Genomic DNA, 27,165 nt, shown 5'->3' on the forward strand with positions numbered 1-27,165 from the left:
ACCACATGTCAGTGATTACACAGGACAAAGATTTGGCCTCCTAAATATTGTTGGATGTACCTTATGGATTTTGAAATCACAATAACATTTCCCTATTGTGCACATTTTTTTGGAATCACCTTTATTTGTTATTTCAATTCATAATTCAAGTCAATTAAAATGTTGCTCATAATGTAAGCTGAGAAGTTTTCTATGTTGTCTGACATGCCTGGGCATGCTTTGGTTTGCCAGCATGACTCACAACAATGGCATCTTTTTAGTGATTCTTCAGTATTAAGCCTGAAAGCTGCGGTGCTACACGACCACAGTGTCCACCCTTTAATACCAATCAGCTGTGCAATACACTATGGAAATTTGGAAATTTTGTTAAAACACACACAGTAGAGCAACTACAGCTGGAACATCTGCGGTGATCTGAAAGTAGCAGTGCTGCCACTCAGATACACCAAGCACTGTTGTTTCATTTGTGAACGGGACAGCCCTGCTAAAGAATCTCATTACATTAAAAAGGATTGGCCACTCCGTAAGCAGTTGGTTCTAGGGCAGAAAAGTATGGCACATAAGCCACTTGTAGACCTAACAAAGATATTTTTGCCTCTTCTTCATTTAAAATTGGGGCCTATGAAACATTTTGTGAAAGCGATGAACAAGAAAGGTGAAAGATTTCAATACTTGAGACCAATGTTTCCCAGAACAACTGATGCCAAGATTAAGGAAGGCATTTTTGTTGGTCCACAAATCAAATAGCTCATCAATGACAGGCAATTCGAAGAACTTCTAGAGGGACTGGAGAAAATCACATGGAGGGCAGTCAAGGATGCTGTTGAAAGTTTTCGTGGCAATCACAGAGCACCAATCTGCATACAGCTGGTTGATAACGTGCTTCAAGCATACAAAACCATGAAGTGCAACACGTCACTAAAGATTCATTCCTGTATTCCCATATAGACTACTTCCCTGCAAATCTTGGTTCTGTCAGTGATGAACATGGTGAAAGGTTTCACCAAGACATTGCAGTCATGGAGAAATGGTATCAGAGCAACTGGAATCCACCAGTGCTGGCTGATTATTGTTGGACATTTAAGCGAGAAGCCTCAGACACTGAGCACAAACAGAAATAATCAACTACATATTTTTCACTGAGTTGAACTATTGCAAGGCGTCAGCACTGTTATGCAATTGAGCACAATATATTTCATAAAAGTTATTATTTTGTTTTCCAAATTCCTACTTGATACAAGTAGTCTGAAGATATATTTGTGTTCAGCTTCAAGTGGTCTATCATAAACACAAAAAATTTCTGAGGAAACAACACATTCGAAAAAAATTTACTGTCCAGCGTAATAAATCTGATTCTGAACTCAGCAGACTGAGACTGCAAGAGGCTGCAGCTCTCCTACCCCGTGTTGCCCTAGAGTGCTGTTGGTTAGCAAGCAGAGAATGTGACAGGAAATGGTCGCAGTCCTTGCAGTATTTAGTTGGACAAGAAGTCTGACAATTTAGAGGCAGTGATGGGTTTCAAACAGAGATAGCAGGAAAAGGGGAAAGAAACACTATTTTTGGATGAAAATGCTGAGGTGAAGCATGCAGATGGAATGACAGAAGCAAAGATACAATGTACCTAAAAAAGGGAAATAAACAGCATTTTCTCATCAGATTTTTATCTCATTCTTTCGCAATGCATTTAATAGTTTTGAATGATATCTTGCCTGTACCATCATCATCAAAGCAAAGGCCTTTCAAAATTTCTTCCATTTCCTGAGCCAAAATATATCACATGATCTTCAGCAAATCTTTATTCATTGTTGAATGACCCCTGTACGTTAGCCCTTCTTGTTAAGAGAATATGACAAATACACATTGTGACGAGAATACACATAGATTAAGATGTTAGCTGGCCTGTGCTGGCACCAGTGGGATCAGCAGTTGGTCTGCCACCTGTCCTCAGGAGAAAGAGAGATAAGGAAAACAATGGAGCAGCACTTGGAGATGTTAATGAAGGGACAGGAGAGTTTAACGGAAGGAGAGCTGTCAAGATCGACTCCCCCTTTGAACCCTGAACTGTTTGAAGTGATGGACAGGCGATACCCCAGCAGGGGGATAAAAAGGGACAGGTTTGCTAAGGCAGGACACACACGACACCACGAGGTAACGAGACCCTGGAAGCGGTGCGCCTCCCATAAGTTGGTGGGAAATTTTGGAAGGCTGATCGCGGGACCAAGCCATAGACGCACAGGGTGGAAAGGCACGATCAGCGGGAACCTGGTGTGTGTCTGCCCTTGCCTGGGTGCCAGGTTCACCACAGAGAAACGATCGTATCTGGAAACGGAGGGGTCATGGTCGGTGACCTCAAAAGACATCACAAAGGGCTCGCCCGAAAGCTGACTGCGAAGAATATCGAAGGTCTGTGTGGAAGCCGTTTGAATATTCATTCATTTTGCTCTCTTTCTCCTTCCCCCCACCGTCCATCTCCCACGGCAGTGATTACTGTGAACTGAACTGAACTAAATTGAACTGAACTTTGCGTCACTTTGAAACTGGTCATTTACCCCTAGACAATGATAGAGCTTGATTGATCCTGTTATCCTAATTCTGTGTACATGTGTGTTTATCATTGCTGAACTGTTGCATTTATTATCCTTTTGATTAGAGTACTGTGTTGCTTGTTTCTTTAATAAAACTTTCTTAGTTCTAGTAATCCAGACTCCAACTGAGTGATCCATTTCTGCTGGTTTGGCAACCCAGTTACGGGGTACGTAACAACATATATTCAATGTGATTTTTAAGAGTTCTTTGCACCAACTGAAGGAAATTGAAAACACATTTCATTTCTCTTCCACATTTGTGCCATTTCTGATTCAAACTACCATAAACTCTTAAAGCAGTATGTTAATTGCCATCTCCATTTGTTGAGGTCACATCACTCTGTTCACTCTTGGCTTCATTGCAAGCTTTTACTTTATTAAATCATGTGATTTACATGGTAATTCTACTGTGACAGCACAGCACTGCAGATTTCAGTTCCTTCCCTGCCGCCCTCTCTGCTGATAATGAGCTGTTATAAGGAACATGTAGAAAAGGGTGAAGAAGCCTGGAGCTGGTGATGAGTATTAACACCACCTCGTTTCGCATTGTCTGATGGTATAACTAGTAAAGGTGATAAGAACACAAGTCTCTCTCTGGCTACACTCCACACTCATACCATTGTCTCAGATTACTTCCAAGAGTTGTAATAGGAGCACTTTTCAATCAACAGAGGATTTTCAGAAGTGACGGGCTGGTTTACAGAAGTTAAGGTATCCTAACAACACACATAAAAATTGCTGGTGAACGCAGCAGGCCAGGCAACATCTCTAGGAAGAGGTACAGTTGACGTTTCGGGCCGAGACCCTTCGTCAGGACTAACTGAAAGAAGAGATAGTAAGAGATTTGAAAGTGGGAGGGAGAGGGGGAGATCCGAAATGATAGGAGAAGACAGGAGGGGGAGGGATGGAGCCAAGAGCTGGACAGGTGATTGGCAAAAGGGATATGAGAGGATCATGGGACAGGAGGCCCAGGGAGAAAGAAAAGGGGGAGGGGGGGAAACCCAGAGGATGGGCAAGGGGTATAGTGAGAGGGACAGAGGGAGAAAAAGGAGAGAGAGAAAAATAATTAATAATAATAAAAAATAAATAACAGTATTCTAAAATGGGTTACACTGCCTCATAAACCACACACAAAAAATACTCAGTGGATTGGTTTTAAAAATAATCTGAAAATTACTTATATGTTTTCATGCATGATCGTGTTTCTAATAAGGCTGAATCTGGAGCTGAGCTACCTGACTCAAGCCTCTACTGCACCCAACTAAATGCCATGTCTTCAGTTCAGGCGGAGCTTGAAAACAAATACAAGTCCCTGGCTCAGACCAGGTTAGTACTTTAATGCACAGAAATACTTCAACCCCATCTTTGCAAGTGTCTCCCCTTCCTGCAGTGTTGGGTAGAATGGCTGCATGGCTAACTTGGGTGGGATTAGCGATGACAAAGGCACCTACAGGATCAGGCTGGGGTTCAATTGGCTATCAGAAGATCTGGCTTAAATTATTTTTCCCATTTCTGACTAAGAACTTGAGATTTTAATTGTCATCTTGAAAAGATGGAATGGCCTTTGGTTAAATAGCTGATCTGAAAGATGGTTCTCACTCAAGGGTGCACTCCCTCAGTGCTGGATGTCAGTGACAGCTCCAATTTAATGCTCATGTTATTAAACCCATTTCAAACTGACCAACAGAAGAAACCATCAGCCAATTTAACTCACAATGGAAGGATATTTACTCTCCAATTTTATGAATGGGATGATTGAAGTATCACCATCTTGCTTATCAAAGGGTTTCAATTTTTCCATACATAAACCACTAACAGCTGAAAACAATAAAGCCGATTTGGAAAGTTTGGTTTGAAAAGTTTCAACATAAAATTTTGCAACAACAGTAAATGATGAAAGGCACATTCCTCTTTCAGAATGTCACACACATTTTTCAAAACACACATGCAGACAAGTAGCCAGTGCTGTTTATCCGTGTGATGTACTGATCAGTGACCAATCAGTAATGTCAACGCTCAAGAAAATAGCAACGGAAGCCCAGAGGTGAGTATGATTATGTGGAAGAAAATTAAAATTACGTTGAGCAAGAAACAATCTGCTGGAGGAATTCAACGAGCCAGTCAGTAACTGCGGAGACAGAAGGATGATCAGAATCAGAACTAGGTTTATTATCACCGGCATAATAGAACATAAGAAATAGGAGCAGGAGTAGGCCATCTGGTCCATCGAGCCTACCTGTCATTCAATAAAATTCACCACCCTATCCACATGAGATTCCACCTTCAGGGAACCATGCACCATTATTCCTAGATCCCTCTGTTCTACAGCATTCTTCAATGCCCTACCATTTACCATGTATGTCCTATTTTGATTAGTCCTACCAAAATGTAGCACCTCACATTTTTCAGCATTAAACTCCATCTGCCATCTTTCAGCCCACTCTTCTAATTGTCCTAAATCTCTCTGCAAGCTTTGAAAACCGACCTCATCATCCACAACGCCACCTATCTTAGTATCATCTGCATACTTGCTAATCCAATTTACCACCCCATTATCCAGATCATTAATGTATATGACAAACAACATTGGACCCAGTACAGATCCCTGAGGCACACCGCCCTCCAGTCTGACACACAATTATCCACCACTACTGTCTGGCGTCTCCCATCTAGCCACTGCTGAATCCATTTTACTACTTCGATATTAATGCCTAACGATTGAACCTTCCTAACTAACCTTCCGTGTGGAACCTTGTCAAAGGCCTTACTGAAGTCCATATAGACAACATCCACCACTTTACCCTCATCAACTTTCTTAGTAACCTCATCAAAAAATTCAATAAGATTTGTCAAACATGACCTTCCACGCACAAATCCATGTTGACTGCTCCTAATCAGACTCTGTCTATCCAGATAATTATATATACCATCTCTAAGAATACTTTCCATCAATTTACCTACCACTGATGTCAATCTCACAGGCCGATAATTGCCAGGTTTACTTTTAGAACCCTTTTTAAACCATGGAACCACATGAGCAATACACCAATCCTCTGGCACCATCCCCATTTCTAACAACATTTGAAATATTTCTGTCAGAGCCCCTGCTAATTCTACACTAACTTCCCTCAAGGTCCTCGGGAATATCTTGTCCAGACCCGGAGACTTATCCACTTTTATATTCCTTAAAAGCGCCAGTACTTTCTCTTCTTTAATTGTCATACTTACCATAATTACCCTTCTTGTTTCCTTTACCTTACACAATTCAATATCCTTCTCCTTAGTGAATCCCGAAGAAAAGAAATTGTTCAAAATCTCCCCCATCTCTTTTGGCTCCGCACATAGCCATCCACTCTGATTCTCCAAGGGACCAATTTTATCCCTCACTATCCTGTTGCCACTAACATAACTGTAGAAACCCTTTGGATTTATTTTCATCAAAGTTGCTGGTGAACGCAGCAGGCCAGGCAGCATCTATAGGAAGAGGCGCAGTCGACATTTCAGGCCGAGACCCTTCGTCAGGACTAACTGAAGGAAGAGTGAGTAAGGGATTTGAAAGCTGGAGGGGGAGGGGGAGATGCAAAATGATAGGAGAAGACAGGAGGGGGAGGGATGGAGCCGAGAGCTGGACAGGTGATAGGCAGAAGGGGATACGAGAGGATCATGGGACAGGAGGTCCGGGAAGAAAGACGGGGGGGGGGTGACCCAGAGGATGGGCAAGAGGTATATTCAGAGGGACAGAGGGAGAAAAAGGAGAGTGAGAGAAAGAATGTGTGCATTAAAAAGAGTAACAGCTTGCTCCTGCCCCACCGAACTCGTTTCTGCATACCTCGACACTGTTTTATCACCCCTTGTTCAATCCCTTCCGACCTATGTTCGTGACACTTCTCACGCTCTTAAACTTTTCGATGATTTTAAGTTCCCTGGCCCCCACCGCTTTATTTTCACCTTGGATGTCCAGTCCCTATATACTTCCATCCCCCATCAGGAAGGTCTCAAAGCTCTACGCTTCTTTTTGGATTCCAGACCTAATCAGTTCCCCTCTACCACCACTCTGCTCCGTCTAGCAGAATTAGTCCTTACTCTTAATAATTTCTCCTTTTGCTCCTCCCATTTCCTCCAAACTAAAGGTGTAGCTATGGGCACCCGTATGGGTCCTAGCTATGCCTGCCTTTTTGTTGGGTTTGTGGAACAATCTATGTTCCGTGCCTATTCTGGTATCTGTCCCCCACTTTTCCTTCGCTACATCGACGACTGCATTGGCGCTGCTTCCTGCACGCATGCAGAACTCGTTGACTTTATTAACTTTGCCTCCAACTTTCACCCTGCCCTCAAGTTTACCTGGTCCATTTCTGACACCTCCCTCCCCTTTCTAGATCTTTCTGTCTCTGTCTCTGGAGACAGCTTATCCACTGATGTCTACTATAAGCCTACTGACTCTCACAACTATCTGGACTATTCCTCTTCTCACCCTGTCTCTTGCAAAAACGCCATCCCCTTCTCGCAATTCCTCCGTCTCCGCCGCATCTGCTCTCAGGATGAGGCTTTTCATTCTAGGACGAGGGAGATGTCTTCATTTTTTAAAGAAAGGGGCTTCCCTTCCTCCACTATCAACTCTGCTCTTAAACGCATCTCCCCCATTTCACGTACATCTGCTCTCACTCCATCCTCCCACCACCCCACTAGGAATAGGGTTCCCCTGGTCCTCACCTACCACCCCACCAGCCTCCGGGTCCAACATATTATTCTCCGTAACTTCCGCCACCTCCAACGGGATCCCACCACTAAGCATATCTTTCCCTCCCCGCCTCTCTCTGCATTCCGCAGGGATCGCTCCCTACACAACTCCCTTGTCCATTCGTCCCCCCCATCCCTCCCCACTGATCTCCCTGCTGGCACTTATCCGTGTAAGCGGAACAAGTGCTACACATGCCCTTACACTTCCTCCCTTACCACCATTCAGGGCCCCAAACAGTCCTTCCAGGTGAGGCATCACTTCACCTGTGAGTCGACTGGGGTGATATACTGCGTCCGGTGCTCCCGATGTGGCCTTTTATATATTGGTGAGACCCGACGCAGACTGGGAGACCGCTTTGCTGAACATCTACGCTCTGTCCGCCAGAGAAAGCAGGATCTCCCAGTGGCCACACATTTTAATTCCACATCCCATTCCCATTCTGACATGTCTATCCACGGCCTCCTCTACTGTAAAGATGAAGCCACACTCAGGTTGGAGGAACAACACCTTATATTCCGTATGGGTAGCCTCCAACCTGATGGCATGAACATTGACTTCTCTAACTTCCGCTAGGCCCCACCTCCCCCTCGTACCCCATCTGTTACTCATTTTTATGCACACATTCTTTCTCTCACTCTCCTTTTTCTCCCTCTGTCCCTCTGAATATACCTCTTGCCCATCCTCTGGGTCACCCCCCCCCCGTCTTTCTTCCCGGACCTCCTGTCCCATGATCCTCTCGTATCCCCTTTTGCCTATCACCTGTCCAGCTCTCGGCTCTATCCCTCCCCCTCTTGTCTTCTCCTATCATTTTGCATCTCCCCCTCCCCCTCCAGCTTTCAAATCCCTTACTCACTCTTCCTTCAGTTAGTCCTGACGAAGGGTCTCGGCCTGAAACGTCGACTGCGCCTCTTCCTATAGATGCTGCCTGGCCTGCTGCGTTCACCAGCAACTTTGATGTATGTTGCTTGAATTTCCAGCATCTGCAGAATTCCTGTTGTTTGGATTTATTTTCACCTTACTTGCCAAAGCAGCCTCGTATCTTCTTTTAGCTTTGCTAATTTCTTTCTTAAGATTCTTTTTACATTCTTTATATTCCTTCTTGTTTCCTCCAAGCTGCCTATATTTATTGAAGATCCCTCTCTTTTCCCGAATCAAGTTTCCAATATCCCTTGAAAACCATGGCTCTCTCAAAATTTTAACCTTTCCTTTCAACCTAACAGGAACATAAAGATTCTGAACCCTCAAAATTTCACCTTTAAATGACCTCCGTGTTTCTATTACATCCTTCCCACAAAACAAATTGTCCCAATCAATTCCTCTAAATCCTTTCACATCTCCTCAAAGTTAGCCCTTCTCCAATCAAAAATCTCAATCCGAGGTCCAGTCCTATCCTTCTCCATAATTACACTGAAACTAATGGTATTGTGATCACTTGACCCGAAGTGCTTCCCAACACATACCTCCATCACCTGCCCTGTCTCATTCCCTAACAGGAAATCCAATACTGCCCCTTCTCTAGTTGGTACCTCTATGTATTGCTCCAAAAAACTATCTTGCACACATTTGACAAACTCCAAACCATCCAGCCCTTTTACAGAATGGGCTTCCCACTCTATGTGTGGAAAATTAAAATCTCCCACAATCACAACCTTGTGCTTACTTCAAATATCTGTTATCTCCTTACAGATTTGCTCCTCCAGTTCTCGTTCCCCATTAGGTGGTCTATAATACACCCCTATAAGCATCACAACACCTTTCCTATTCCTCAATTCCACCTAAATAGCCTCCCTAGACGAGTCCACTAATCTATCCTGCCAGAGCACCACTGTTATATATTCTCTGACAAACAATGCAACACCTCCCCCTCTATACCCTCCTATTCTATCACACCTGAAGCAACGAAATCCTGGAATATTTAGTTGCGAATCAAACCCCTCCAGTCATAACCCTTTTCCCCATAACCCTTAATTCCCCTACTATGTAAAAAGCTATCTAACTGTATCTTAAATATATTTAGTGAAGAAGGCTCAACTGCTTCCCTGAGCAGAGAATTCCACAGATTTACCACTCCCCGGGAAAAACAGTTTCTCCTCATCTCCATCCTAAATCTTCTCCCCTGAACCTTGAGGCAATGTCTCCTAACTCTAGTCTCACCTACCAATGGGAACAACTTTTCTACTTCTATCTTATCTATTCCTTTCAAAATTTTGTATGTTTCTATAAGATCCCCTCTCATTTTTCTGAATTCCATAGAGTATAGTCCCAGGTGACTCAATCTCTCCTCATAGTTTAACCCCTTCATCTCTGGAATCAATCTGGTGAACCTCCTCTGCACTGCCTCCAAAGCCAGTATATCCTTCCTCATGTATGGAGACCAGAACTGCACACAATACTCCAGGTACGGCCTCATCAGTACCCTGTAGAGTTGCAGCATGACCTCCCTGCTCTTGAATTCAATCCCTCTAGCAATGAAGGCCAACATTCCCTTTGCCTTTTAATAACCTGTTTTACCTACAAGCCAACTTTTTGCAATTCATGAACAAGCACTCCCAAGTCCCTCTGCACAACAGCATGCTGCAATCTTTCACCATTTAAATAATAATCTACTCTTTTATTATTCCTTCCAAAGTGCATGATCTCGCATATACCAATGTTGTATTCCATCTGCCAGACCTTGGCCCATTCACTTAACCTATCTATATCCCTCTGTAGACTTTCCACATTCTTTGTACAATTTGCTTTTCCACTCAGTTTAGTGTCATCAGCAAATTTTGCTATGCTACACTCAGTCCCCTCTTCCAAATCATCAATGTAAATGGTAAACAGCTGCGGGTCCAGCACCGACCCCTGCGGCACTCCACTCACCACTGACTGCCAACTGGAGAAACACCTATTTATACCAACTCTCTGCTTTCTGTTGGTTAACCAATCCACTATCCATGCCAATACACTTCCTCCAACTCCATGCATCCGTATCTTATTTATAAGTCTCTTGTGTGGCATCTTATCAAACACCTTCTGGAAATCCAAGTATACAACATCCACCTGTTCCCCTCTATCCACTGCACTCATTATGTCCTCAAAGGCTGAAATTTATCTCTTTGGCATTGTTTTTTCTTTTGCTTTCCAGCTTGCTGAAATGATATATTGCCAAGGCCCTTTCAGACACTGTCCAGACTGCATTTGGAATACTCTGAGCAATTTTGGGTCATGAATCTAAGACAGGATGTGCTGGCCCTAGAGATGGTCCAGAGGCATGTCACGTGAAATTTGTTAACTTAGCAGCAGCAGTTCAATGCAATACGTAATATAGAAGAGAAAAAAAATAATAAATAAAATACAAATAATAATAAAAATAAATAAGTAAATCAATTACAGTATATGTATATTGAATAGATTAAAAAACATTCAAAAAACAGAAATTCTGTATATTAAAAAAGTGAGGTAGTGTCCAAGGGTTCAATGTCCATTTAGGAATCGGATGGTAGAGGAGAAGAAGCTGTTCTTGAATTGCTGAGTGTGTGTCTTCAGGCTTCTGCATCTCCTACCTGATGGTAACAGTGAGAAAAGGGCATGCCCTGGGTGCTGGAGGTCCTTAATAAAGGACACTGCCTTTCTGAGACACCACTCCTTGATTATGTCCTGGGTACTTTGTAGGCTTGTACCCAAGATGGAGCTGACTAGATTTACAACTCTCTGCAGCTTTTTTCGGTCCTGTGCAGTAGCCCCTCCATACCAGACAGTGATGCAGCCTGTCAGAATGCTCTCCCTGGTACATCTATAGAAGTTTTTAAGTGTATTTGTTGACATGCCAAATCTCTTCAAGCTCCTAATGAAGTATAGCCGCTGTCTTGCCTTCTTTATAACTACATTGTTATGTTGGGACCAGGTTAGATCCTCAGAGATCTTGACACCGAGGAACTTGAAACTGCTCACTCTCTCCACTTCTGATCCCTCTATGAGGATTGGTATGTGTTCCTTCGTCTTACCATTCCTGAAGTCCACAATCAGCTCTTTTGTCTTACTGACATTGAGTGCCAGGCTGTTGCTGGGACACCATTCCATTAGTTGGCATATCTCACTCCTGTATGCCCTATTGTCACCAACTGAGATTCTACCAATAATGGTCGTATCATCGGCAAATTTACAGATGGTATTTGAGCTATGCCTAGCCACACAGTCATGTGTATATAGAGAGCAGAGCAGTGGGCTAAGCACACACACCTGAGGTGCGCCAGTGTTTATCATCAGCGAGGAGGATATGTTATCACCAATCCGCACATATTGTGGTCTTCCGGTTAGGAAGCTGAGGATCCAATTGCAGAGGGAGGTACAGAGGCCCAGGTTCTACAACTTCTCAATCAGAATTATGGGAATGATGGTATTAAATGCTGAGCTATAGTCGATGAACAGTATCCTGACATAGGTGTTTGTCTTGTCCAGGTGGTCTAAAGCTGTGTGGAGAGCCATTAAGATTGCGTCTGCCTTTGACCTATTGTGGCAACAGGCAAATTGCAATGGGTCCAGGTCCTTGCTGAGGCAGGAGTTCAGCCTAGTCATGACCATCCTCTCGAAGCATTTCATCACTGTCGATGTGAGTGCTACCGGGTGATAGTTATTAAGGCAGCTCACGTTATTCTTCTTAGGCACTGGTATAATTGTTGCCTTTTTGAAGCAAGTGGGAACCTCTGCCCGTAGCAGTGAGAAGTTGAAAATGTCCTTGAATACTCACACTAGTTGGTTGGTACAGGTTTTCAGAGCCTTACCAAGTACTCCATCGGGACCTTCTGCCTTGTGAGAGTTCATGTTCTTTAAAGACAGCCTAACATCAGCCACTGAGACAGAGATCACAGGGTCATCATGTGCAGCAGGGATCTTCACAGTTGTAGTTGTGTTCTCCCTTTCTAAGTGTGCAAAGAAGGTGTTAAGTTCATCTGGTAGTGAAGCATCGCTGCCATTCATGCTATTGGGTTTTGCTTTGTAGGAAGTAATGTCTTGCAAACACTGCCAGAGTTGCTGTGCATCTGAAGTCGCCTTCAACCTCATTTGAAATTGTCTCTTCACCCTTGAAATAGTCCTCCACAAATCATACCTGGTTTTCTCGTACAAGCCTGGGTTGCCAGACTTGAACGCTACAGATCTAGCCTTCAGCAGGTGAGGTACCTCCTGGTTCATCCATGGCTTTTGGTTTGGGAATGTACAGTACGTCTTTGTGGGCACACACTCATCCACACAGGTTTTAATGAAGTTGGTAACAACTGCAGCATACTCATCCAGGTTCGAAGATGAATCCCTGAATACAATCCAGTTCACCAATTCAAAGCAGTCCTGTAGGCGCTCCTGTGCCTCCCTTCTCCATACCTTCCTGGCCCTCACTGCTAGTGCTGCAGTCTTCAGTCTCTGCCTATATTCGGTGAGTATAAGCACAGCTCGGTGATCAGACTTCCCGAAGTGAGGGTGTGGAATAGCAGAGTAGGTATTCTTGATGGTAGTGTAGCAGTGGTCCAGTGGGTTATTTCCTCTGGTATTGCAAGTGATCTGTCGATGGTAATTGCTTAGTGACTTTTTCAGAGAGGCCTGATTAAAATCTCTCAAAACGATGGTGAAGGCATTAGGGTGTCCTGTTTCGTGCATGCTGATCCCATTGCTCAGATCGTCTAAAGCCTGCTTGACATTGGCCTGAGGTGGAATGTAAACTGCTAATAAAATGAGCCTGGAGAACTCCTGTGGTAGTTAAAAAGGACAGCACTTTACTGTTAGATATTCCAGGTCTGGTGAGCAGAATTGGGACAGCGGTGATATATTTGTGCACCAAGAAGAGTTGATCATGAGGCATACTCCTCCACCTCGACTTTTGAGAGGCTCTTATAGATCTATCCTTACAGTGTATAGTAAACCTGTCGATCTGAATCGCTGCATCCAGTATAGAAGGGGTTAGACACGCAGAAAACCTACAGCACAATACAGGCCCTTTGGCCCACAAAGCTGTGCCGAAGGTTAACCAAGATTCCGTGAAACAAAGGACACACGTGGTCCTAATGTCTCTATGATTTCAGAATGAGGCCCAGCATCCGAAAAACATGAGAAACCTTTGTGTAGATGTAGAAAAGAACTGATGTAGTCTTATGCACACCACTTTGCCTATTGATGTTTAAACTAAACAGCGTATCAGCTTTGAAATTAGTGCATGGGAATCTACATTGGGAAGTGATTATGCTGGGGACTTAGACTGATTTATAAGCAGAGTCATGGGGGAGCATGGCCTTTCTACCTACTGAGTGTATGGCATTATAACCATTATGAATTCCAGACTTCTGGTGTGATAATCTTGTGTAATTTCAAAAACATGTGAATTAGAAGTGGCTTTCACTGGGAATGTTGCTTCAAGTGGTGAAGTCATTTGGAGATTGTAACATTTCCTCAGGACACTGCAGTGGGTCATGGCACCAGAAGTGGGAATCCTGGGTAGCCATCAGAATGGATCAGGCCTCTCCTGACCCCCAGAAGAGACAGAAGAAAAAAATTTAAGATATCCGTGTCAGGACTGCAAGTGGAGTGGGAAGGGAGCACTATAATGAGGAGTGGGGGAGGGTTGAGACATAGAACAGTAATGAAAGATAGACCAAGGAGGGGGTGAAAGATGATGGTTGGCTGGGGGAGGGGGAGACAGTGGGTGAAAGGTGGAAGAGCACAGGGGTAAAAGGTGAGACAGGTAGAGACAAGTGTGTGAGGGAAGGGTGAAAGTGGAAACAGAAGGTGATGAGCAGAGACACAAAGGCTGCGAAGTGCTGAAAGCTGATAAATAACCATTCAGGGGCGAGATGAAGGGCCGATGGGACCAGAAGGGAGAGGGTGGTATTAGTGTGTGCATGGAACTGGGCTGGGGGAGGGGGCTGTGAAAGCAGTTAACAGGCTGAGGACGGACAGGTTGGTGTGGGTGTGGAAAAGGAGCTGAAGTGGAACACATCGCAGAGCTCAAGCTGTCCACTGTGGACAGAGCAAGGTGCTCTGCAAACCAGAAGCTGGTCTGAGCTTGGTCTCACCAACATATAGGAGACCACATGGGGAGCACTGAATGCAGTAAACAAAGTTGAAGGAAATTCATGGAAATCCTTGCCTCATCTTGCTTCCGTGTCTGACCTGCTCCACTACCAAGCAGTGGCACAAACTAGAGACATAACGTCCCAGTTTATGCTTAGATAGTCTACAACCCAATGGTGTTAACTCTGAATTTTCCAATATCAGTTAACCCTTACCTCTGATATTCCCCACCCTTTCGCTTTCTGATCCACCCCTGGTCCTTTCATTTTTGCTTCATTTCCTTTATCACCTTTTCCAGCCCCCAACCGGCTCCAGCCACATGTCACCCATTGGATCCCTTCCCCCATCCATCCATCCCCCTTCAGATGCTCCCCAGTATCACCTTTCTCATTTAATAGATTCTAACACTCGCAGTCTTTGTACCCCATCAGTCTCCAGCCTCTGTCTCCACCTTCACTCTCACGTCCCCTCATTTGAATCCATCTTGTCTGAATCTATTTTCATTTGACCTCATTCACCTTTCACCCTCGTGCTTCCGTCTCCCAACCTCACCCATCCACTCCCCTCCCCCACCTGCTAATGATCTGTCACTCCTCCTCAGTCAACTCGGGGCTCACCCCTCGCCCTTCCCTCCCCACTGGCTCCCTTTCCTCTCCACCCTCAGTCCTGACCTGACACAAGGTCTCAACAATGCCAACATTCCTTTCACTCCATAAATGCTGCTCAACCCATCAGGTTCCTCCAGCAGTTTGCTTTTAGCTCCAAATTACAACATCAGGTTTAATATCACTAACATATGATGTGAAATTTGTTGGCTTTAGCGCAGCAGCAATCCATAATAATAGAGAAAACACAATGAACTGCGGTAAATATATATAATATTTACGTTAAATAAGCAGTGCAATAGAAATAAAAAAGTAGTGGGGTTGTGTTCATGGGTTCAATGTCCGTTCAGAAATTGGATGGCAGAGGGAAAGAAGCTGTTCTGGAATCGCTGAGTGTGTAACTTCAGGCTTCTGTACCTCCTCCCTGATGGTAACAGTGAGAAAAGGGCATGCCCTGGGTGCTGGAGGTCCTTAATGGTGAACGTTGCCTTTTTGAAGCATCACACCTTGAAGATGTCCTGGATACTATAGAAGCTGGTGTGCATGATGGAGCTGACTGAGTTTACAATTCTGCAGCTTATTTCAATCCTGTGCGGTAGCCTCCCCACTCACCCCTCACCCCCCATTCCAGACAGTAATGCAGCCAGTTAGAATTCTCTCCATGGTACATCTGTAGAATTTTGAGTGTTTTTAGTAACATACCACATCTTCTCAAACTCCCGATGAATTATAGCTGCATTGATATGTTGGGTCCAGATTACATCCTCAGCAATATTGACACCCGGGAACTAGAATTTGCTCACCCTTTCCACATCTGATCTCTCTATGAGGGCTGGTGAGTGCATCTGCACTCTTTTGTGTTTTTAAGATGCTGGATCTATCGTAGGTGATAACAATACCAGACTCCTCCACAGCAGTTTGGGTAAGGGATGGTTCTTTACTTTACCCTCAAGCAGGTTTTCCATTCTTAGTCAGGGCTATTCTTTCAGTGTTGACCCCTCTGTTTTGGTTTATTAACATCAAACTGCTGAATGGCATCACTGTTGCCTGGCTAACAGCCTCTGTCTGAGGCTTGTTACATTGACAGTGGACTGAGGTACCATTACCCTCTATGGGTTCTGTGGTCAGAAGAAGCCATTTCACCTTCTGATCTCATTCAAAATTGTTTCACACACAAGAAACCTGCAGAAATACAGAGTACAGGTGTCCCCCGCTTTTCAAACGTTTGCTTTACGAAACCTCACTGTTACGAAAAAAGGCAGCGCGTGGAAAAGGTAGCAGCATGTGAAAAAAGGCAGCGCGCACCCCGAGCAGCTGCTCTCCCCCAGATTCGGAATGGCATTCTAGCTGGCATTGCTTAAACACGTGCCTGTGAGCAGCCATTAGCAAGATGAGTTCTAAGGTATTGGAAAAGCCTGAAAGAGCTCGTAAGGGTGTTACACTTAGCGTAAAACTAGACATAATTAAGCATTTCGATTGTGGTGAACAAAGTAAGGACAAAGTGAGTTTGGTTTGTGGAAGTTGACGAAGGTGACGTTCAAGAGGTTTTGGCATCCCATTACCAAGAACTGATAGATGAAGAGCTGATGCAACTGTTAGAGGAAAGGATAACAATCGAAACTGAATGCAGTAGCGAACGGGCTGTGGACAGATACTGATTCGCAGAGAATGCAGCGGTAGCTGGGAGGCACACAGCACATCTTTAAGAAAAAAGCCGAAATAAACAAACTAATTAATTAGGTGCCGCCCGGCACGTAATTGTCGGCCCAGATCAGAGGCGACGCAATCGGCAATCGCCTCTGATCTGGGCCGACATTTATGCACTGGGCGGCACCTAATTAATTAGCATGTTTATTTCGGTTTTTTTCTTAAAGATGTGCTGGGTGCCTTCCAGCTACCGCTGTACCCCTGCATGCTTCGCAGATCGGTATCAGTTCACTGCCCGGAGGGTGGTGGCCACTGCACCACCGCAACCTGCGACAACGCAGCCTAACACACCATCATCAGTGTGCTCTGCGCTGTCTTCCCGATTCCAGTAAGTGACACTACACTGTACATACATTATTTCTACTTTATATCGGCTGTGTATTTTTACGTGTCATTTGGTATGATTTGGCAGCTTCATAGCCTAAAGGTTACTGGAGAGAGTGCTTTTGTCAACAGCGTTTGCGTGAGATTTTCTGCCGAGAGCACTTGAGTGAGATTTTCGCTACGGTGGACAGTGCAGCAATGATTGTGGAAAAGTATTTCTACTTTATATAGGCTGTGTATTTATCATATTATTCCTGCTTTTAATATATGTTACTGTTATTTTAGGTTTTATGTGTTATTTGGCATGATTTGGTAGGTTATTTTTGGGTCTGTGAACGCTCACAAATTTTTCCCATATAAATAAATAGTAATTGCTTCTTCGCTTTATGACCTTCTGGCTTACGAACCATTTCATAGGAACGCTCTACCTTCGGATGGCGGGGGAAACCTGTACTGCAGATGCTCAAATCTGGAGTGAAAATAAACATCTGGAGTACCTCACTGGGTCAAGCATCATCTATGTAGGGAGCTGGAGAGCTGATGTGCTTGTTCAAGAGTCCAGATGAAGGGTCTTGACCCAAAATGGTCAATGTCCATTTCTCTCCACAGGTAAGAAACAAGAGATGCTTTGATCCACCAGCCTTAAACTCATACAGATATTACAAAATATATTAGATGCAAAAAAGGCAGTTAATTTGAACCATTTGGATTTATATTGCTCTGCAATCACTTACGGGAGCAAGGTGGAATGGTGTCAATTAGTACCCTGACTAGGTTGTGACATGGCAGAATGGCTTGGGTTCACACACATGGACTCCAGTGAAGGGTGTTGAGGGAGGTGCAGTGAAGTTTTCACAGGTGGAGTCCTCTTGATCCCATGACTCCAGTCTAGATTCTAGTGCACTTATTGTGCAGAATGATACCCCTGTAAAACTGGGTTGTAAGATTAAAAATAATTTTGGCCTAAAAGTAATTATGAGCAGGGAAGTGGTCATAATATGTCAGCTTACCTCCACCAAAAGGGGCCCAGATCACTCTGCGAATGCTCTTCACCCAGTCTTCCATGTCATTCTGCGCACTGGCCATGAGGAGGTACGTTTCATGATTGGTGGTCATCCGATCGCGATCTCCTCCTGGAAGACATGGTACAGTTAGTGGCACTTCAAAAGAAATCTTTGGAGTGAGTTGTTTGTCTGTTCTCTGAAGGAAGAGCCTCAGAACAAAAGAACAGCCTGGGGACGGTGAAGCTGTGGAATTTGTTGCCACTGCGGGCTGAGGAGACCAAGTCATTGAATGCATTTAAGAGTGACAGGTTCTTGAGCACGAAGAAGATTAAGTTTACAGGGAGAAGGCAGGGGAATGGGGTTAAAAAAATCAGCTACGAATGAATGGCAGAGCAGACTTGTTTGGCCAAATGGCCTAATTGTGTTTCTATATCTTATAATCTTCTCAAACCTATTCTTTTTACTTTTTAATGTGCCCCTGCTACCTGACTGGCCTGATGAGCAAGGCTTTTACTAGGCTCCTCCCACCTGCCCATAGACCGTCAGATAATGCACAGATTTGTAGATATCAGGACAACGCAGCTCGTTTGATTACAGTTACAATGGCACAAGTGACATACTGTATCAGCTGAACATCCTGCCAACAGTACCAAACAAAATATCTCCATGTCAGAGTTAAAAGTCAGGATTATATATTGAGAGCACAATCTACTTTTCTTATTGAAACACTGTCTTGTACTCAGGTCTCCTGAATTTTAAGCTTGGCAACGGGTGTCAAATGACGGAACAATGGCAATTACATTGATCCCAATTGAAGTTTCTGGAGCTGAAAATGAACAAATATACTGCCAGCACTTGGGTGATTGTTTGTATGCTTGCCAGAAAATAATTGATCCAGGATTTGTGAGGCGTTGCCTACCTCCATGCTTGCCCATATTAATTGATGCTTACATTGGGCCTGAAATAGTCAGATATCGAAAGCGACACAAGGTCTTTCCCTAACTATGACATGTATAAGATTCCAGGTGATGTTTGGATGTGGGACATCAACCTGCTAAATTGCTCAATCCACACCCCACCCAACCCCTTTCTATGCCTGAAAAATTGAAGAAATTTAAACCTATATTTCCCTTTGGGAACATTTTTGACTTTCTGTGTGAAAACAAATGAAAGACCTCCTCCCTTAAGCTTTCTTTGAAACTTTGTCCAGAGAATGAAAGCCCTGATATTACTGATAATTAAACAGGTAAGGCAGTGGAGGATTCAGACCTAATACAGGCAAATGGAATGTATGCGGACAAAAAGGCCAGTATGGATACGGAGAGGCTGAATGGCCCTTTTCTGTGATTCCATGACTGTATGATATTCAAAAATTTTGCTGTACTGCTCTTGGAAACAGTTTATTACAAGTTTCTATTTAAGAATGAAAACAATTTTAGAATCCCTTCCTCTGTAGCATGATCCACAGACACAGGCAAGAATATCCATCAGAAAATACCTAAAAGGTTTTCATTGCCTTTCGGTTTGTCTGTATCATCTGCTTGTGTTGTCTGGTGTTGTGGGCAGAGATACTTCCAGTTCAGAATACGTAACTCTCAGTGATCTGAACAGAAGCTGAATTAAATTGATTCTGCAATCTCCGTGATTTCTTCATATAAACCATCACTTGTATTGGGTGGTGCCAGATCAGGAAGGCGGTATATATTTTTGAGGCTACATCCATTAGTAATATACATTTACTTAAGTTCTCACACACCTTTGATTTGAGCAGGCACATTTCCATCCTGCCTCCCAATTTTGGCATTATTATTATTTATCCTGAAGAACATCGCCATCTGTTTTACATAAGGGATCACATGCTTTATTATAAAATCCCCAAGCTCCCAAAATATCTAGATTGTAACATTTGCTTTTTAATGATAACAAAGTTTAGAGAGAGTCATGAACAGAATTTTCCAGCCCAGAAAGAGGCTTTTCAGCCCACAGCATGCACATTAACCATTAACCATTCATCCACACCAGACATATTTTAGCTCTCAGAGTCCCATCATCTTCCGGCACCTCCATTCTCCTACCACCCAAATGCAATGGGGCAATTAACCCATTAACTAACATGAATTGAGGACCCAGGAGGAAACCAAAGCGTCTGGAGGAACCCCACAAGAGAATATGCAAATTTCACAGACAAAGTTTAGGAGCAACCCATGCTGCTGGAACGGTGTGCAATGTCTCTTTTCACCCTTGAGCTGGAATCCAAAATTGGGTCATGTCAGTTGAAGTCGTCATGTTCAAGTTACTGTGGCAAATAGAAAATGTACTCTTGGGTCTCCAGGTTCCCTGTGTTGCCAATTTATTTGTAGCAAATAAACAGTGGTGGAGCTACAAAATGAACGTGCTATTTGTAAAACAGCAACTAGCAGTTAGATTGCAGTGCCTGCGTACAACTATGTACTTAGAGGTATACCATCAATTACGAATTGTATAAGGAACCCTAAACTTATATACTTACATAAGATTTTCATGACATCAGTTCTAAACCTGACGTTGTGCATCTTACTGCTCTCACCTCAGGGATAGCTGAACATATCACAACATACTGCATTGTTAAATTTATTCTGTGTTGGTTCATTCTGCAGGAGCTGCTCGTGTATCTTACTACCTTTCTTCCTCTGTCCAGAATATCACCTAAATTATTTACAAACATGCAACAGTACAATTAGTCATCTATCATAATTGGAAAATTATGAATTCATTTTCTCTACCCCTTAGAGCAAGATGCACTTGACAACTCTGAAGCATCACTAATTCCAGTGGATCACTTCCCCTCGTAGATCTTTGACAATACTGGATCATTATAGAACAGTACAACGCAGGAATAAGCCTCTGGCCCACAGGCTATCTTCTTGCCATTACAAGTGTGCATGAAACAATCCATGTAAAACTTAATAAAGAGGCTATTAACTCCTATTAATAACTACATAAGTTATAATTATACACAGCCTTTGGTATATTCCTCAACAGCATGAAGCCAGTTACAATAGTCAGTGCAATCAGTGTTACCTTATACTTCATGTATTCAGAAACACTCCTTGATAGGGAAATTCACAGATGGTGGTAATCAATTTCAGTTGTTGGTCAACTGAGTCTCAATCCTCAATAACCCTTTCCATCTAGATGACAAATGACCAGTAGTGTTGACCTTGCAAATTGTTTCCCAATAATCTAATCTTATTTCACATTGCAGATAATTGCGGGTAGTCAGCCTTTGTTCTACTGCCCTTTGATTTTTGCTCACTCAGAGTGAAACTCCTGTTTGCATGTTCATCATAGACTTCAACAGATCAATCAGGCCTTCTGCAAACATTATCTTGGTCCAATGTAAACTACAATTCAAAGTTCAAAGTAAATTTATATTATCAAAGTATGTATCTATCACCATATATTACTCTGAGATCCATTTTTTTTGTGAACATTCACAGTAAATACAAAGAAACACAAGAAAATCACTGAAAAATCCCACATGGCAAAGACAGGCAACCAACCAATGTGCAAAAATCAACACACTGTCCAAATACAAAATAATACTACTACTAATAATAAACAAGCAAGCAATCAATCAATCAATAAATAAATAAATAAATAAATATATATATCGAGAATACGAGTGGCAGAATCCTTAAAAGTGAGTTCATAGATTATGGAATCAGTTCAGTGTTAGGGTGAGTCAATTTATTCCCTCTGATTCAGCAGCCTGATGGTTGAGGGGTAATAACTGTTTCTGAACCCGGTGGTGTGGGATGCGAGGTTCCTGTACCTTCTTCCTGATGGCGGCAGTGAGAGAACAGCATGGAAGAATACTTCCGGTCAAGATGGCGCCTGCATACAGTGCTCCTTTGGATAGATCATGAAACCATCCTTTTCACTCCTTTTATGTCTCTTACGCTTGTTTCTAGTCTTGAATGTGATTATGGAGCTGTTGGAGTCTGTTTTGATGTTTGGAGATTGTTTGGGCGCTTCAGTACATTGCAATCTCTGAGAGGATTCCAAGAGGTAGAGGCAGTGTGAATGAACCTTGTGGTGGGATGGGGGATGGCGTGCAAGCTGATGTTTGGCCCCATTTCACAGATGAAAGCTCCCATTCTTTGCCGATTAGGGAGACTGAAGGATTAAAACAAGTGCAAAGGGGTGAGTGCCGGCTGCCTGTCTTTTCATTGCTCTGTACTGGACAGGGAAATGTCTGCTGCTGGGCCCGGAGACTGTTCCCCGGGTTACTCTGTGTTTTGATTTTGGATTTGCTTTTTTTCAGTCTTATAGTTTTTATACCCTATGTTTTTTTCTCTCAATCTTCTCATTTATTTTTGTGTGGGGAGGGGTATTTGGGGGTTGATGTGTCTGATCTTTTTTGTTTGGTTTTTGGTGTGTGAAGAGGGATTTTTGGGTTGATGTGCTTCATCTATTTTGTTCTTCTTTTGTGTGGGAGAGGGATTTAGGGGTTGATGTGCCTGATCCATTTTGTTCTTTTTTTTCATACTGGAGGAGGGATTTGGGGGTTAATGATATTGCTGCCTTTCCTTACTTCCTTGGTTTAATGGCTACCTGGAGAACTGAAGAATTTTAGAGTTGTATACTTTGATAATAAATGAACCTCTGAACCTTCGGCCTGAATGGCAGGGAATCCTTGAGAATGGAAGCTGCTTTCCTGTAACAGTGCACCTTGTAAATGTGCTCTGTGGTGGGGCGGGCTTTACCTATGATGGACTGGGCATCATACAGTTTTTGAGGAGATTATGAGGAAGGTTGATAAAGGAAGTAGTGGAAGCTAGCTACATTGACTCTAGCAAGGCCTTTGTCAAAGGGTCCAGAAGTATTAGTTGCATTCAGGGTGAAGAAGTAAATTGGATTCAACATTGGCTTAGTGGGAGAAGCTAGAGGGTGGGAGTACTGTTATGTCCTGGAGGCCTGTGACTACTGGAGTGCTGTAGGGTTCAGTACTGGATCTGTTGTTGTTTATCATATATATTAATGATTTAAATGATAATGTAGTGAACTGGATCATCAAATTTGCAGGTGACACCAAGACAGAGGGCATACTGGACACAGAGAAAGGCTATCAAAGCCTGCATGGTGATTTGGACTAGCTGACAAAATGGGATGAAAAATGGCAGATGGAATTTAATGCAGACAAGTGTAAAGTATTGCACTTTGGCAGGACAAACCAGAGTAGGACTTACACCATGAATGGTAGGGCACTGAGGTGTGTCATGGAACAAAGGGATCTGGGAATACAGATCTATTATTCCTTGAAAGTGGCATCACAAGTACATAGGGTTTCAAAGAGAACTTTTGGCACATTGGCCTTCATAAATCAGAGCCTTGAGTACATGGGTGGGGATGTTATGTGAAGTTTTAAAACATTGGTCAGGGCATATTTCAACTACTGGCCACCTACCTACAAGAAATGTATCAATAAGTTTGAAAAAGTGCAGAGAAAACTTACAAGAACGTTGCTGGTACTTGGGGGCCCGAGGTATGGGGTAACATTGAATAGGTTAGGACTTTTTTCCCTGGAGCATAGGAGAATGAGGGAATATCTTATAGAGGTATACAATATCATGAGGGCAATAGATAGGGTAAAGGCAAGCAGGCTTCTTCCACTGAGGATGGCTGTCACGTACTAGGGCTCATGGGTGAAAGATGAGAGACAAGGAATGTCACTGAGAGGGTATTGTGAGGGTGGGATGAGCTGCTAGTGGAGGTAGTGGATGTGGGTTCAGTCAGAACATACAAGCAAAGTTTGGATAGGTACATGGATGAGAGAGGTATGAGGACTATGGTCTGGATATGGGTAGATGGGTCTAGGCAGAGAAACAGGTCAGCATGGACAAGATGGACCAAAGCACCTGTTTCTGTGCTGTGTGTTCTGTGTCTCTAGACACCCAACATTGGGACATACGCTGTATGTAGGAGAGAGTACGGTTACATTACAAGATTAGTGTGCTGAGAAAACAGCTATCAGAAAGATTGTGGGATATCTTTTTATTATCTCAATTATCTCAAAAACAGGTGATACCGGGAGGTTCATGTAGATCTCTTCATTTCAGTGTAAGATACCCAAGATAAGCATAAAGAAGACTGTGAATATGAACGATCAGTTTTACAGTCCACAAGTCTGTCATGGCAATGAAGGAGAATATTAAATGTTGTGCTCTGAAGTAGAAACTAAGGTACTGGAAATACACTTTTAATGCTTCAAAATGATGAACTATTTTCCACAGTACTATTAAAACATCACATTGACATACACACAGTATGATCAACATGTAGCTGATTAACTCTACTATCCCGCCTGGTCTCCTACAACTCTCATTCTCCCCATGGACCAGCTATAATACCTGTATATTTTGTTTCTTGCTGCAGAGTCTGATTTTGACTGCCTGCAGTGAACCTACAACAGTTTTCACTTTGCAAGTAAATCATTTCATGTTCTATGGAAAGATTGAATTTGTTTGGATGAGTGATCTTTGATCTCTCTTTGCTCGTTGAGGACATCTTATAGGTAACTAGTTCTGAATGAATCTAGTAATCTCATGACACTCTAGAATAAATCTATGAAGACTTCAAAAGGCAAAATGATTTAATGTCTATACTGAACAGGGTACATGGAACACCCTTCAAATGGCAGCTTCCTTCATTACAAGTTTATGACATTTATCTTTATTAAATGTTCTCCTACGCTTGATAATTTTATGTTGAAGAAATCATTCCAAAGAATCTCAGGGATTATTTCCATAATTGTAACAGTGTACTTGTAGCACATTAAAGAATTAAGTGATCTTTCCACTTTAAACATTAAAGATCCAATTGGTATTTTTAAAATGGATATAAAGGATACGAAAGACCTCAGGTGTGCAGGTCAAAAATGAAAGCATTAAGATGACTAAATTAGCCCTTGATTTTCATTTTCCTGATATGTTTGCATTAGCTTGCTTGCAATACACTGTGTGCTCGTGCCAGCTTCGGGGGTTTAGGCACTCTGACTGCCCAGAATATGGATCACTGTCATCACCTCTCTAAAGATTCAGGCCCGCCCTTCTAATTGGCGGCCATGTTTTGGTGCCAGAGTTTTAATATTTAAAGCAGTGGTCCCCAACCACAGGGCCGCGGACCGATACCGGGCCGCAAGGAAACGATATGATTTGGCGATATGAGTCAGCTACACTGTTCCTCATTCCCTGTCATGCCCACTGTTGAGCCATTACACATGCGAGGTCATTACCCGTGCATCAGCCATGTCAGTGCGGGAAGAAGATCAAATCCTCGAGTTTGCAAATGACAGCGCGCTGAAAAGTATGTTTCACATAACATCTCTGCCGGCATTCTGGATCTCAAGGTCAAGGCTAAATACCTGTATCCCGAGATAGCCACGAAAGCACTGAAAACGTTGCTTCCATTTCCAACATACTCTGTAATGAATGCAACGAAAACTAAATTGCTTAATAGACTGGACATAAGGAACCCCCTTCGAGTATCGCTGTCTCCCATCACCCCTCGACAGGACCGTCTTGTTGCAGGAAAACAAGCCCAGGGCTCCCACTGATTCAGCGATATTGATGTGTTGCAATGATTTTATATGTTCATACAGGGAAAATGTGTGCTGTGTGTTTAATATCCAAACGTTACTTAAAATGTTATGATGCTATTGACTTATATAACCATATAACAATTACAGCATGGAAACAGGCCATTTCTGCCCTTCTAGTCCGTGCCAAACGCTACTCTCACCTAGTCCCACCGACCTGCACTCAGCCCATAACCCTCCATTCCTTTCCTGTCCATATACCTATCCAATTTTTCTTTAAATGATAATATTCGTACCTGCCTCTACCACTTCTACTGGAAGTTCGTTCAACACTTACTTCAAGCTCCCCTGTCCTCCCCTGATAATTGACTTATCACTACATTCATGCGAGGAAAATATGCGCTGTGTGTTTAATATTAAATTCGTTAGATAAACCCTCTTAGAAAGGAAATTGAATGTATTAGTCACTTATCACTTATATTCCGGTCGTGATTAACCCCCTCCCCCCCCCCAAACAGAATCGCCAAAAACGATTTGTAGAAAAAATTCGGCACGTATATGCATGCCCAAATCATGCATGCGCACTGGTGCCCGCACAAGGCTTCATGGTCATTGTAGCCTCGGGGTAAACAATGTATTTAACTGCTACTCTTGTCCGTTGGCAACCCTACCCCACCCCCGCCCCCCCCCTCCGGGTCACCTGGTCTGTAAGAATATTGTCAATATGAAACCGGTCCGCAGTGCAAAAAAGGTTGGGGACCCCTGATTTAAAGAGTACCTGAACTGATGTTTGATGCTTATTTGTCAGCTTTACTTTGGATTCTTGTCTAACATATCTATCTAAAACTTAAATACCCCTATGATGTCTGCTTCTGTGGCATTCCAGAATAGCAATTGAGACCCCTACTTCTCTCTGTGTAAAAAAAAAACTTCCTTTCATATCTTCTTTGAACTTTCCCCATCACCTTAAATATATGCCCTCAAGTACTGAACATTTCATTTCCAGGAAAAAGATACGTGGCACTCTATGTTTTGCATAATTATATAAGCTTCTATCAAATCTCCATCGGTCTCTACTAGAGAAAATAGCCCCAGGATTGTTCAACCTCTCCTCATAACTCCTGTAAACATGTCTTCTAAACCAGGCAGCATCCCACTGAACCTCCTCTGCACCCTCTCCAAAGTCACCACTCCCTTCCTATAATGAGGCAAGCAGAATTCAACACAATACACAAAGTGTGGCCTAACCAGGGTTTTCTAAAGATGTAACATTACTTCCTGACTCTTGTACTCAGTACTTCGACCAATGAAGGGAAGCATGTCATATGCCTTCTTCACCACCCTTTAACACCAGTGCAGCCATTTTTAGGGAGCCATGTATCTGGACCCCTCTCATCAACACTGTTAAGGTTCTTGCCATTTCTTACGATGGATCAGCCAAAGAGCAACAGACTTGTCAGATCAAACAACAAAGCCTCTTCTCCACCCATATATCCAACTTATCTAAGTCCTGTTGATGGCCACACCATCAACCTTTATGTCATCTGCAAAATTAATCACTTATCCTACCACTTTCATCAAA

At 43.1% G+C, this 27,165-nt stretch overlaps 1 protein-coding gene across 6 annotated transcripts in view; it reads right to left on the reverse strand.

The window, feature by feature from the left end:
- Positions 1-27,165, reverse strand: part of arhgap24 (Rho GTPase activating protein 24) — a 705,958-nt gene that overhangs the window by 58,818 nt on the left and 619,975 nt on the right. For all 6 annotated transcript variants that reach the window (XM_063043516.1, XM_063043517.1, XM_063043518.1 and 3 more), the window contains one exon: positions 18,011-18,133. In XM_063043516.1, the coding sequence (XP_062899586.1) occupies positions 18,011-18,133 (123 nt within the window). The remainder of the gene's footprint in view (positions 1-18,010; positions 18,134-27,165) is intronic.

This window comes from Mobula hypostoma, chromosome 3 (assembly GCF_963921235.1).
Source record: "Mobula hypostoma chromosome 3, sMobHyp1.1, whole genome shotgun sequence".
Lineage (NCBI taxonomy): Eukaryota > Metazoa > Chordata > Chondrichthyes > Myliobatiformes > Myliobatidae > Mobula > Mobula hypostoma.